Source organism: Vipera ursinii (assembly GCF_947247035.1).
Source record: "Vipera ursinii genome assembly, chromosome: 7".
NCBI classification, from domain to species: Eukaryota; Metazoa; Chordata; class Lepidosauria; order Squamata; family Viperidae; genus Vipera; species Vipera ursinii.
The window spans coordinates 32,365,935-32,381,326 of NC_139521.1; the positions used below are offsets into that span (position 1 = coordinate 32,365,935).

General features: G+C 34.5%; 1 protein-coding gene across 3 annotated transcripts in view; it reads left to right on the forward strand.

Annotated features, from left to right (window-relative positions):
- TENM3 (teneurin transmembrane protein 3) overlaps positions 1-15,392 on the forward strand; it is a 229,182-nt gene that overhangs the window by 198,536 nt on the left and 15,254 nt on the right. For all 3 annotated transcript variants that reach the window (XM_083367441.1, XM_083367442.1, XM_083367443.1), the window contains 2 exons: positions 7,048-7,223; positions 7,801-8,036. In XM_083367441.1, the coding sequence (XP_083223567.1) occupies positions 7,048-7,223; positions 7,801-8,036 (412 nt within the window). The remainder of the gene's footprint in view (positions 1-7,047; positions 7,224-7,800; positions 8,037-15,392) is intronic.

A 15,392-nucleotide genomic window follows, 5' to 3' on the forward strand; every position in this document is an offset into this window, starting at 1 on the left:
GTCTTCAACTTTAGAAGAAAAGATGCCCAGACCCCAGCCTGTAAAAAATCACAGACTGCAGCTTCTTCTCCAATTGGTCCCGCTTCCCCTGCGCAGACTAAATGGGAGATCCGCTGCAGGTTTTCCAGCCAGCCCTGTCCCTAAATTTTCAGCACCTGGCGTATAAGACGACCCCTGACTTTTGAGAAGATTTTCATAGGTTAAAAAGTAGTCTTATACGCCGGAAACGGTAGATTGTATGTATCTCCTTCAGGTCCTGTCATTTGATTTTTTTTAGATCTAGTACTGCAGCCTGGAGGTATCTGCTATAAACCAGGATTGATGTAAACCATACAGAATGCCCAGTGCTGTATTGATTCCAACTTTGTACCTACAATTCAGCACTTGTGATTTAAGAATCTGGACAAGAGAATATGTCAGACTCCATGTAACTGACAAATAATCAAACAGCACACAGATTTCAGAAGAGTAACTTTAGTGATACTCAGGGATAAAAACAGGGCTTTTTTTGTCATAGAACGCTCAGAACGGAGTTCTGGCACCTTTTCTGGATAGAACCTTATAGGGTAGGCAAGGCGGGTTGTATGACATGTGTGAGTTCTGGCACCTTTTTCTTTTACAAAAAAAGCACTGGATAAAAACATAATTTTAAAAGTAATAAGATTAAATTCCCATCCATATCTGTATGGAGAGTCAAGTAAGGGTCAGTCTTTTTGAAACAGTTTCTTCAACAACTCCTAATTCTAGCCTGAATTTCTTCTCACATATGCTAGACCAGGGGTCTCCAACCCCCAGCCATGGACTAGCACTTGGCCCACCAGGAATCAAGCCGTGTAAGCGAGTCAAGCCCCATTCACGCAGACATGGGATCCAGGCAACATGCAAAACCACGTCTCCCTGGTCCACAGAAAAACTGCCCTCCATGGAGCCAGTCCCTGGCACCCAAAAGGTTGGGTGCTGCTGAGCTAGATTCTTCTTGTCCTGCTTCTTTCCCAATCTTTAATAGCTAATTTGATAGAGAGAAGAAATCCCTTAATGTATTCTGATAGGGCAAATATATACAGGTGTAAAGGGTGCCAGAGATTCTAAAGGTATAGAAGTTGTGCCCACTTACTAAAAAATCTGCATTCCTTTTCCCAGTGCTTAGCCAGTTTGCCAGTTAGAACCATTGTCACAGTGAAATACCCTGTGGCTGATAAAATAAAAATGGAATTAATGGAGTGGATTTTAGATGATGATACTCACCCCAACTTGAGTTTATTTTGCATATTCAGCATTATATAGCTAATTTAGCTAATTAAAGAGCTAAAAGTCTTATCTAGTGTTAACATATTCTCACTGCCTGATGGATGGAAATATACTGACTGCCAATTTGCTATAACCCAGGTTCTAATTGCTTTTGTTGACAAATACATGGGCCAGGATTTTATTCAGTTGATGGATCACATTCATTCCATAGCAGTTAGGAATGCAATATCCAATAAAAATGTCTTCTTATGGTATTGTCCTTGCCAGTGATGTGTTATATATCAATCCATAACAACATTTTCTAAAGAGACAATAGCTTCCTCCATGACTTTCTGGCTTGTAAACATTTGGCATTAACTGAAAACCATTAATTGAATTGACGCTGCTGAATATCTTGGTATGCCTGCTGTCTGTTTTTAAAGTGTTGCAGTTTTATGGTTTAAGAAGTTTAAAATTTAGAGTTTTGATACCATTTGTGCGTCTTCTTTAAGGTTGTGAGGGGCTGTGATGAAAAGCTGATAATAGATCTTTATGCTTACTTTGATGTTAACAATGAAAACATAGTATCCATACAACAAGCATAATATATATATACAGTACATATATATACTCATATACTGAATTATCTTTGAAGTTTTGATTGTAAATAGCTAAACACAAAAAATGCAAAAGATACTGTGATTTCCTTTAAACCTTTTTTTTGTCTGTTATTTTACCTACAAATGCACAATCACACTAAAGACATTAGAAAAGCCCTGTGTCAGTTCCCAAATCTAAAGTTACAATAATACAAACCTTCAGAGCACCTAATTAAATTTAACATATATTTAGAACATCTCAATATACACTGAGAGGGAACTCTTAGCTCCTGGCTTGTAAGAGATAAGTAAATGTTATTATCTAGAGAAAGAAGACATCATTATTTTCAAAATCAACAAAGTGAAGTGAACTTCAAAAAGTACCTTTAAAAACTGCTTATTAAAGTATTCCTGGAAATGTATTGTGCTTGACATATTTTGAGGAAAATAATGTAACGCTAAATGAAAAGAAATTGTGAAATGGGACATTTTATTTCCCAGAAGTAAAAAATGAAATGAAATAAAGGGAAGCAAAATACCTTTTTGCTGATGTTGTAGCTTTCAAGTTGTACCCAATCCAATCCAGGAACATAGCAATGACATATACATTGAAAGTTTTAAAAAGCAGATGCATTTATTTAATCCCTATTGTTTTGAGACACCATCACTGTGGAAATCAGTTCATATTACACGTTTCCTTAATTAAGTTTGTAATATCTTCTGGGTAAATGTAAAATTTTTAAACATAAATAGGTTACTCAGATAATTTAGGGCTGGAAAACCCAAGTTTGGTATTCTTCTCTTTTTTAAAGAAAAGGTTAACTGAAAGTGTTTTGTACACCTAATAAGCTGATGAATATTTTAACTAGATTTTTTTTTTAATTTGCCTGTTAACCATGCAAAATAAGTGCATATTTCTACACAATAACTGTAGGAGGCAGGATATTTTCTTTGATACATAATTACTTTACACTTGATTTTAGCCAAAGGCCAAATAGTAATAGTTTTTTTTAGATCATATAAATTGTTCAACTTTTTTTGATACATAAGAATATATTTTCAGTACAAAATTTTTGGAGCAAGTTCACAAACAATACTTTACAAAAGTCTCTCATGTTTAATTTTGCATCCTAAAAATAAAAATATCAGTATATGCCAAATAATTCTGAACCTATGGAAAAATTGATATATTTTCTGCCAAACATCCAGACAGATGCTCTAAAGGTTCTATACCAATATATTAATTAAGTTCAGCTGAATGTGAATTCTCATATTCATATTGAATGTCTTGAAAATCAAGATAATTTGTTTCATCAAATAAATAGACAATTTTAATGGAAGTAGTCCACAATTTATGACCACAGTTGGCACCAGAATTTTGGTCACTAAGCAGTTAAATTATTAAGTGAGTCATCCTGTAACCAGACCCAATTTTACAAATATTTTTACCATAGTCAATAAGTGAATTGCGTGGTCATTAATATATCTGGCTTCCCCAATTGACTTTGCTTCCTAGAAGCCAGCTGGGAAGGTCACAGAAAGTGATCACATGATTGCAAGGCACTGCAACTATCATGAATATGAACCAGTTGCCAAGCACCCCTATCATGATTGTGTGCCCATGGGGTAGTGCAACGGTCACAATGTCAAAGACAGGTTGTACATTACCTTTTTTGATGGCATTGTAACTTAGAACATTGTTCAACATTATTGTAAATCAAGGATTACCTGTAGTTTTGTTCTTCCTGTTGTTAACCATTTCAGATCTACTCTTTTAAATATCTGTCACCATTCATTAACAATGTATAAATATATTTCAATCTTATCACATCTAATTTTCCTCTGTAATTTTTCACATGATTTTGGAGGCCAAACGTATTGCTTAAAAATTATTTTGCAGAAATATCTCTGATTATTTATTGCTTAGTACTAGACATATGTATAAGATTTGCTCAGAGCTGTTAGGTAGACTGTCCATCAATTCAAAAAGGAATTCCTGGAGGAGAATTAAAATTTAGAAGAAATAAGTAAATTTAGAATAAGATTTCAAGCTAGGCAGGTTAGCAATGTTTTCAGCTAGAATAGAAAACTAATAATATCCAGAAATCGACTGCTTAAAATGCATGTAGATATAAAGAAAGACAGAAATGGCTCAGACAAAAGAACATGAAGAGGCAGCATAAAAGCAACTAAGAAACATATACGGTACGTGATGTGACTTTTAATGAGAAATTCTTTTGCACTTTTTTTGTCTACTATAAAAATCTGTGTAGTTTAGAAAGCACACAATAGCAGTGATACCATTTTGTAGTATATAATTGAGTTGATGCCCAGTCAAAAAAGTAGCCTTTACAAAAGTAGGTCATGACTTTTCTCGGTTGCTTGCCATTAGAGCCATTTCATGTCCAGCACTATAAATCTTAACCTATTATATTTAAGTAAGCAAGAGAAGGTGCCAGTAAAACCCTCTAAAATTGTTTTCTTTCTAGCTGTGTTCTAGAAGTGCTTTTATATATGCAAGTGTCTATGGAGATTCTCAGTCATCCGGGTCATGGTTATCCCAAAGGTGCTTTTTCAAGAGGCAACTGGATTTTCTTGTTTTTCTTTGAAGACATTTCACTTCTCATCCAAGAAGCTTGGATGACATCATCTATCTTCAGTCTACAACACAGTCCTTTCAACAGTTCCAAGAAGGCTCCACACCCATTTGCACTACTCAGGTGAACCTGAAGACACAAACAAACCTCCAAGTGGACTCAATAACTCTCTAAAAGAATGCAAATGACTAGCTGTCTGCAAGGAATATAAATCTTTCCATTTCCCACCATCCAGTCAGAGCTGAAGAAGCTTCTTGGATGAGAAGAAAAACGTCTTCAAAGAAAAACAAGAAAGTCTAGTTGGCTCTTGCAAAAGCACCTTTGGGACATTATATGCAAGTGCTGTTTGCATTTACAGATAATTCCTGAGTTGCGAGTGTTCCCTTAGCGAACGTTTGAAGTTACGCAATAAGAGCCCCCTAGTGTTATGAGCAAATCTCAAAATTACAAATATTGCAGCATCACGGAAGTTATTCACTGCCATGGCACTGCAACATTCACCCTGGTTATTCCCTCCCTCTCCACCCTCACCCCAGGTCTCCTAGGCTCTAGGCTTTCAATACTCTGAGAAGATTGAGATCCTTCACTTTCTTGGCTGCTCCAGGCCTTTGGTGTGTTCGCAGAGAATGGAGGCCTAAAATATTTATTTATTTATTTATTTATTTAGATTTATATACCGCCCTTTCCCGAAGGACTCAGGGCGGTTTACAGGGCATTTAAAAGAAAGTCAATACAAACGTTAAAACAAATTAAAAAAGATTAAATAGAACCCTGAGAAAATTAAAACCCAGTTAAAATTAAAATTAAAAAATTCTCAGCCTGGGCCAGAGAGCTCGAAGAGCCAGGTCTTCAGGTCCTGGTGGAATGAACGGAGGTTGGGGGCAGTCCTAAGCTCCGCAGGCAGCTGGTTCCACAGGGTAGGCGCACCCACTGAGAAGGCCCTATCCCTGGGTGTTACCCGCCGGCAGTCTTTAACCGGCGGCACCCTGAGGAGATCCTCCCTGTGGGAGCGTACTGTAATACAAGTAATACAACATCATGCAAGATCAGTGGGGCGAGATCACACGCTACTAATCTTGCATGATTTCATGGTACGTTGGGCCTCTGTTCTCTGCAACAGAGAACGGAACCAAAGCCAGGAGACAATTTCTGCATGCCTCTGGAGGCTGGATCTGGGAGCCAGAGGTCTTTTCCAGGCTGCTGCCGCCCAGATCTGAGGACAGGGGACACTTTTGCGGCCCTCCAGAGGAGACTTAAGCTAATTAGTGGCAACTGAAATTTTTTTTGCAAAAAAAAGATGCAGCCTGCTTGCAGGCATTTAGTTCCTGAGCGGAAGCAAACAGCTGATGGGCAGTGGCAACGGTGGGAAGGCCACTCAGTTCAGTCAGAGATCAATTAATAAAGTGGAGGAAATAGTAAGTCAAATCTTCATTCAGTTAATGATCCATGTGATTTAATTAATGAATTTGATTTTAAACATTTATAAAATTGAATCTGATTCGTTTGATTATTTTTTTGACTTATGAATCTAATGAGCAGGTTGCATTAGGTTCGCACCTCGAGGACTACCTGTATTCTCTGTAGAACAAAGAATTACTTGAAGAGCAGTGCAAATCAAAATAGGAGTTTTTCCCAATACATAGCCTTAAAGATGCAGTGTGCTAAAATTATCTTGCACTAATTTGCAAATGATCACACTTATTGCTAGTATTTTTTTAGAAATATTATTAAATACTTTGAAAATAAATATATGAAATTATACACAAAAGAACATGACCAGCATATCATGCTATTTCCTCTTATTTCTGGATTTCAAGATACTGTATATATATTATTGCTTTATGAAAATTATCCCCACAGAAAATATTAATTAACATCAATTTGGATGTAAGCTATTGAGTACACAAATCACTCAGGAAATAAAAACATGCAGTACTGTAGTAGACATACCATGGGGAAAAAAGGAGATTAAACAAAGAGTGAACAGGAACATTCGATACTGAAATATTTGGTTACAAGTACCATTTATTCCTTTTATATTCAGAATTTTATCTTTTTCCATTCAGTTTTTTGTACCCAATGTATGCATCACAATAGCCCCAGTATTAGTGCTCCTTTCACAGCTTATTGTTGTATTATTAAGAATGTGATACTGTCAGGAATGTACATGAACAAAAGTTCACACTCTTCATAAACAAATAAGTCCCATGCTAAATTAAAAAGGAAAAAAAATCAGAACCACTGGATATAATATTTGTATAAAACTGAATTAAATCTACCCTTATTATAGAAAGTGAATTGGGAACATAAAACAATTTATCCCTATTAAATATACTCCTTTTAAATAGTAAGTTAGACTGCAGTAGGATGGTTATACTCTAAAGAGATATCTGTGCAGACTTGAGAGCCATTGGGTTTTTTCCCCTTACCAAGCTTTCTTTATATATTGAAAAAAACTTTCAATAAATTCAACAATTTCTTCATTTTTTCATCATGCACAATTCAGGCAATAAAACCTCAAAATTCCTCAGTGTTATCAGCAAAAATTTCTAGTTTGAGTCAGTGAGTAAAAATAATTCATTCTTGCTTCTGATATGTTTGTTTGTTTGTTTAAATTGTTTTAGCTATGACAGTGAAGGCAGATTGACCAATGTCACATTTCCAACTGGAGTGGTCACTAATCTACATGGAGAAATGGAAAGGGCTATTACTGTTGATATTGAATCATCTAGCAGAGAGGATGATGTCAGCATCACTTCAAATCTATCCTCAATTGATTCTTTCTATACAATGGTCCAAGGTATGTTAACAAATTAAATGAAGCAATAGAGAAAAAAATGAATTAAAAGAAAAAAACACTACTATGTTTATTACAAATTGTGATGAAAACTAGCCTGTATTTTGTATGGGTATAGGGTTAAAGCCTTAATCTTCTATAATATACATACCTATTTAAAAGAAAATTCAACTGAATAAAGTCATAAACTCTATGCTTGTATCTATAATTTTTGATTACTCTTTCACTAGATGTGGATGCAATTTGCAAGTGAAAGTTTAAAAAATATTTAGTGACATTGATTAAAACTTTTGATATACACTCTGTTTCTAAAATGATTCTAAAGATGCATGTAGATGTAAAAAATAATGCTTCTTATGATATACATTGTATATATATCATGTATTGTCATACATTGGAATAAGTCAGATAAAGTTGAAAGGTCATAACCCAAATTAAAAGATTCAGTTGCATTAAAAAATAAACATTTGTTTTTTAATGCAACTAAATGTTGCATTAATGTTGACTTGGTTTCTGTTATGAATACTTTTGTATGAAAAATTATTGTTTAGAAATACATATTTGTTGGGTTTCATTTCAGATCAGTTAAGAAATAGCTACCAGATTGGATATGATGGGTCTCTCAGAATCATCTATGCCAGTGGCCTGGATACACACTACCAAACAGAACCACATGTTTTAGCAGGTACAGCCAATCCAACTGTAGCAAAAAGAAATATGACTCTTCCTGGAGAAAATGGACAGAATTTAGTGGAGTGGAGATTTCGAAAAGAACAAGCACAAGGCAAAGTCAATGTGTTTGGTCGTAAGCTCAGAGTAAGTTACATATCTAATGCATTTTTATTTTAAGATGAATAGTTCAGAAAACCTAGTGACAGCTTTCACTGCTTCAAATGAACTTTTTTTTCCTTTTAGCGAGTCTTCTGAAGCCAATAAGATAAAAAGAAAATGGAATAATCCTTGCTAATATAATTTAAAGTTAGCAATGCCTCAGAAAGGAATATCTAAATTCATCTGCTCATATTGTTCTATGGATTTATTATCCTCAGTTAGCTTTTACCATTAGCATTACACACTAAATATAAAATCCTTTCTATACAATCCTACCTTTTTCTGCAGATACATAGAGTGATCATTTTAGATGGACCCATTAACAGTGCTTTAGGTTAATCTTAAACATTAAGCTGTAGTCATCAACTGTATAATTTCTTACTTTTTAAAAAAGGAAGTTTACAACCCTAGGTGTAATGTATGAAATGTAGGCTCTCCTCGTAGTATGTTGTTTTGTGAGCTGGTGTCCAGGTTAGAGGTACTAGCTTTCTTACCAAAGCAAAGCATGCTTCGGAAATAATTGGGCTTTATCTGTGTTTGTACCATACTATCCAAAAATCTTCAGTATTCAAAAACTGACCTGTATTGTCCCTAGTTTTAGCAAGAGCTCTACATATGGCACAGATGTGAATAAGACTGGTAACCTAATCAGCACTGTCTCAATCTCATTTGAATGTTCTATGGAAAAGCCTAAATTTACCGATAACATGATAGGCAGCAGAGGTCTGTTTCAATGAATCCATCTAGTCACAGCCATAGCATGTGGAAGATTGCAAACTGGAACCTAAAAAGCATAAATGGGAAAGGCTATGAATTAACAAATGAAATGAAGAGTGATGTTATGTATGCCTGTGAAATTAAGAATAGAATGGTGTTGATAAGTACAAGTATGGAGGTGACATTTTAATTAATAAAAAGGCTTAAATGAATACCAGAAAGTATGAATTCATGTCATATTAGTTCTTCAGGTTGCTGAAAGTAAAATTTGTAGGTTGGTGATAATTATATATTACTTTCCAGTGAATGACAATAAGAGATAAGGTTTGGAGAAATTATGCAGCATATCAATATTAGGGAAAATATTCTTTTAGATGATGGTGAGATGAATAGATAGAAGGAAAAAGACTGTAGAGTATAGAAAAAAATGTTTCCGCCATTTGGACATCAAAGGATGAAAGATTCTGGTGAACATACATTTACAAAAAGGTTGGTTTTCAAATGTCATTGAAGTAGAATTCATAGGGGAAGTAAATGATTAAAAATGATATAGTTGTTTATTATTACAAATTGAAACATTGGTGAAGATATAAGGGAGATGAGAAGTTCTGAATGGGGGGCAGGTCGTCATCTGAAAGCATCAAAAGTGAATCAAGAAAAAAATATGCAGGGAAGAAAGGAAGTAAATGTATGAAGGTAAGTATATGACTACAGGAAAAAAATATATGAGTTGTACATGAAAAGCTGGCAGAATATAAATCTATCAGAAGAATGAATGGAAAGAGGATTTGAAAGTTGCCTGGAATTAAGTGAGAATTATACTCATTGTGTGGAAGTGAGAAGAGTACCACAGAATGTGGGGGTTACTTTAATGAAGAGTATGCCAAGGGCTGCTTATAAGAGAATGGTCTCTGCAAATAGTGTTACTGAGAGAACGTTAATATGTACACATAATGAAAGATAGTTGCAAATGGCATGTTGTCTTTCTGTGGCATTGTGTGGGTAAGGGGTAAAAACACCAACTTACTCTTCTACCTTTATGGTTTGAGCAATGATTTGAATGACAGTAACATTGATTGGCTTGGACCTAGGTGAAAGTTTGCTAAAAATGGGGAAGGAATAGTAACATTTTAAGTGATACAAGTGCTGATAGAAAGAAAAATAGATAGTATGTATTCTTTTGCATGTAATGAATGTGCATATAATATGAAATAAATTTAATTGTTTGTATATAAAAACTGCTTCTAGCTATTTTGATACGTGGAAACTGAAATTTGGATAGGTCAGAAACATAAAAATAAGTTGAATGCAGTAGGAATGGTGTACAGGCAGTCCTGGAGTTACAAATGTAATGAAGCCTGCCCATTCCATTTGTAACTCAAGGATTCGTAAGAGTGAATCTCGTACCTTGAATGAAATTTCCAGTATTCACTCACGCATTCACTAATTTATTGAAAAGTTTTAAAATACATTTTGAAAACATAAACTCCTTCCCCCTCCCCCCCACTTCCCCTCCCTCCCCCTCCCCCCCCCAACTTCCCAGAGCTGAATACAGGGTATTAACTTTTACCAACCTAAGCTAAAATATGCTAACTAACTAAAAAAAACACTTTAAAGTCTATCGCACTTTAACTCCTCTTAAACATAACTAAGTAACTAAATAATAATAACTAACTAATAATACATCATATAATACTAATACTTATTCATATACTAAATGAAACTTTTTAGTCCCATATTTATTCTGAATATAATTGATGCATCTTCTCCATTCTAAAATATATCTCTGTTGCAATTGTTCTTTGAAATATGCTGAAATCTTTGCCATTTCCGCCAGGTTTGAAACTTTTAAAGTCCACTCTTCTATAGTAGGCAGTTCCTCCTTCTTCCAATATTGCGCTACCAAAAGACTTGCTGCCGTAGTTAAATTCAACATCAATTTAGTATCTATAACAGTACAATCTGTAATAATACCCAACAGAAATAACTGTGGAGAAAACCTTATTTTTTTCTTAAATATCTTCTGCATGTTCCACCAAATTTTAATCCAAAAAGCTTTAACTTTTTTACAAGTCCACCATGTATGATAATAAGTTGCATCATCACAACCACACCTCCAACATTTAGGCTGATAATTCGGATACATACTTGCTAATTTTTTAGGATCTAAATGCCATCTATAAAACGTTTTATAAAAATTCTGTCTTAAATTTTGTCCCTGTGTAAATTTTACATTTCTGACCCATATCTTTTCCCAGATATCCATCGTTATGGGCTCCTGAAAATTCTGGGCCCATTTTATCATGCAGTCTTTTAACAAGTTCCATTTCTGAATCTATTTCTATCAGTGCATTATATATCCTCCTTATATGTGCTGGACTTTGATCTCTTATTTGTTTAACTAAATTTTCATCAGTTGTCAAAATACCAACTTTCTGATCTTCCTTCCATCTAGCTTGTAACTGCCCATACTGAAACCAAGTCTGCACTATTTTTTCTTCTTTTAAAATATTAAATAGCTTTAATTGCCATACATTCCTTTCCATTCTAATAATTTCTTTATATGTAGTCACATCATGTTTAAATCCCACACTTATATTTTCTATTGCATGTTTAGGTATTGCCCAAATTGGTATTTTATAATTTAACTTATATTGATATTTTTTCCAGACTCGGAACAGGGCATACCTTAATATATGTGTCTTAAAAACATTATCCACCTTCTTATCATACAATAAATATGCATGCCAGCCAAATAATAAATCACATCCCTCAATATTCAATAATCTCCCTTGTGTTAGATTAAACCAATCACTAATTGATGATAAAGCAGCAGCCTCATAATATAGTTTAAAATTGGGCATTTTAAGACCACCTCTTTCACGTACATCTTGCATTATCTTAAATTTTACTCTTGGTCTTTTCCCTGCCCAAACAAATTTATTAATACCTTCCTGCCATTCTTCCAAATTTGAATCTTTTTTGAGTATAGGTATCATTTGAAACAAAAATAAAAATTTTGGTAAAACATTCATTTTCACTGCTGCAATTCTTCCCAATAAAAACAGTTGTAATTTTTTCCAACTATCTAACTCTTTTTGTATTTTTAACCATAACAATTCATAATTATTTTTATATAATTTCACATATGAAGCTGAAAGATATACCCCCAAATATTTAGTCTTTTTAACTATTTCAAATCCTGTTAATTTTTCTAGGACTACCTTTTGTTCTGTAGTCATATTTTTAGACAATATTTTAGTTTTTTGCATATTTATCTTAAATCCAGAAACTTTTCCATATAACAATATTATCTCCATCAGGTCTACAACCGACTGAGTCGGTTGACTTAATGTAATAACCAAGTCGTCCGCAAACACTCTCAATCTATAATCATGATCTTTTATTTTAATTCCCTTAATTTTATTTGAGTAACGTATCTTAATCAATAATATTTCCAGTGTTAGAACAAACAACAAAGGTGACAACGGACACCCCTGTCTTGTACCCTTTTCAATACTACATGCTTCTGTCAAACTACCATTAATTATTATTTGAGCTGTTTGCTTCTGATATATTGCTCTAATAGGTTGTAAAAACCTATCCACAAACTCCATCTTCTCTAATACTTTAAATAAAAATTGCCAATTCAATTGATCAAAGGCCTTTTCAGCATCCAAAAAGATCAGCGCTGCAGAGACCTGGTTATTTCTCTCCAAAAATTCCAATAAATCTACAATATGTCTCACTCACATTCACTAATTTAATGCATGGGTGAATGCATGGTTCATTAAGTGAACATGATATATATCAGGGTGGGGAAGGCAATTGGATGCCTAGTGATGGAACAGGCCACCTGCTTCAGACCACCCAAGCCCCCCACTGAGATACCTCATGCTCCCTCCCCTGGAATCCCCACAATTGCTCCCCTGCCCAATCCTGCCACGCTGGGTCACTTACCTTATGAAGATCTGTCTCCTCTCCAGCCTATCTGTTTCTTTCTCTGTTCCCGGCAAGAGCAGAGGGAGTCCTCCGAGGCCCACAACGGACCTCCAGAACACATGGCTGTCACCCATGGCCTCTGTTCTGGGACCTGCAGAAGCACGCAAAAGCCTCCTGCAGCCTCCATTCTGGGCTTCGGAGGCCTGTGAAAGCCTCCCCCGGCCTCCTTTCTGGGCGTCAGCAGCCTGGAAAAGGCCTCTGACAGCCGGATCGGGCCTCTAGAGGCCTATGGAAGCCTCAACTGGCTTCCATTCTGTTCTCTCTTGCAGAGAACAGAGGCCTAAACTATTGCGAGATCATGTGAGATCAGTAGCTTGAGATCTCGCACCACTGATCTCATATGAGCTTGTGTTACTTTAGGCCTCCATTTTTTGCTAATGCACCGAAGGCCTGGAGCAGCCAAAAAAGAGAAGGATCTGTCAATATTCGCAGGGTGAGTATCCGCAGGCCCAGTGTCTAGGGAGATTCAGGGGGTGAGGAATAGTCAGGGTGAATGTTGCAGTACCACTGCGATCGTTTGTAAGGGTGTAGCAACGTTCATAATTTTAGGACTTTTTTGTAAACACTAGGGGGTGCTTATCATGTAACTTCAAACGTTCACTAAGGAAACACTCGTATCTCGGGGATTACCTGTATTCAGATAAATATATGCTAAAACAAAAGGTTGTAGGGTAAAGAATTAATCAGTGTCAAATGAATGTGGATACAAATGTCAGTGACTAATACAAAGTGAAGGGTTGGTAAGATGGTTTCATCAGGGGGGAAAATTGAATGAGGGTCCAATTATAGAAAATACATCCGAAGGAAGAATGAATGGGTCAAGAGCAACCAGAAGGCTGAGAAAATTGTATTTGGATGGAGTGGATAAGGTCTTGAAAAAAGAGACAAGTTGTGAGTGTAAACAAGTGGTGCACAAATGTGCTAAAAGCAAGAGTGATTTGTAAGAATAAAAGTATATGGAGATCTATAGTGAATATTGGTGTAAGCTAGATTTAGATATACTTCTTTTTATCTTTTGCATTTTTCTTATCTTATGATTTACTGTTTCTTACTGCTTTTGTGCGGTTTCCAGAAAAGCATACATTTATACAATACACATGCACTTTGAAAGCTTTCAAAAACATTTCTTATCAAAACAGAATGATGAAATATGTTGCAAACAGTTCTTATTGACCCTCACTTTTGAATACTTCAATCAAATTACAGCTGCCTGGAGGATTATTGAAAAAGATTTTGAACAGTGGGACCTCCAACGTGGAATAGATTTTTCTGTCTGCATTCAGATAATTAAAGACTAGAAATCCACTGTCCTTGTTTAAATGCTTTCCTTTTAAAAACTTCTGAAATATAATCAGAAAACTTTGGACCCTTTTGTTTGTATTACCCAACCAAAATCATTCTCCATATCTCTAGACTATGTAACAAAATAAATATTTTAGTTTACAGATTGCACCATATTTCTCTTGATAGGTTCCAGAACTAATGATATTGAATCATTAATTCATTTTTTCAATAGAATTCTGTTTTCTAAATATAGTGGATGTCTTTATAGGATTTTGACATAGTAAAACCTGACACTAAAATGAAAAATAGAACTGCAAACTTAAAACAGGCAGTAAAATTATGGAAAGAATGGAATATAACAAAATTGAAATTAAAGTGCAAACTCATCATTGTTCTAGCTTTTTTGGAAGAAATAATATAAATGCTTACATTTTATATTGTGTATTATAAGATTTTTTTATACAACTGAAAACCATTACTTTTCATTGCTTCTTGCTTCAGTGGATTGCAGAAAATATCCAACTTCCTGGTTCTAATGATATTTATTTGTAAATGTCTTCTGCTGTAGAATTTATCAATCTTTAATAAGTGAGCTTTTTTTAAAAAAATATGGCATTTGGCTAGATAATTCTAGTCTTTGGCTATTAGGTCAAAATATCAAAATTTGTTTTTATTTATGAAAGTCTGAATAATTTATTATCTGTTTTAAGAAGATTACTTTTCTTGGAGTTTAAATATTTCTTTCTGGCTTCAAGCAATGCAGCTCAGATGATCCATTAGCCAGAGAAATTCTTTCAGAAAATTGTTCGTATTATATTCTATGTGAAATATAATACACCATATTAAAGGTAAAAATACAAAATTTGTTACCTATAAAATAAGCTAATTTTATTATGTGAAAGAACTGCCAGTGTCTATTTTTGATGATCTATTTGAAAAGCAGTTCTTACATTTCATCAACATATTTATTGGCCTTTTATTTTGGTTTGTCATTATTATAGGGATAATTCTGCTATATCTTCATAATTTCCTTTGTAAATCTTGTTGAGTATTATAAAAGTTCTCAATGTATATATTGTTGAATTATATTAACATTTAACAAATTCTATCAGCATTAATTGAAAACATTTTGAATAAATGTCAGTGTATCTTTATTTAATGAAACCTTTTAAAATGGCAACCTAATCCCTGACTATTATACTAAGAACCTGCTAAATTAGTTTACTAACAAAGAAAATCAATCATTGTAAATGATCTTTAAACAATGCTATTCAAACATGGCTGATTCTATAAAGAAATAATAAGCAGCTCAATGCCCTCCCCACATTATTTATTTTG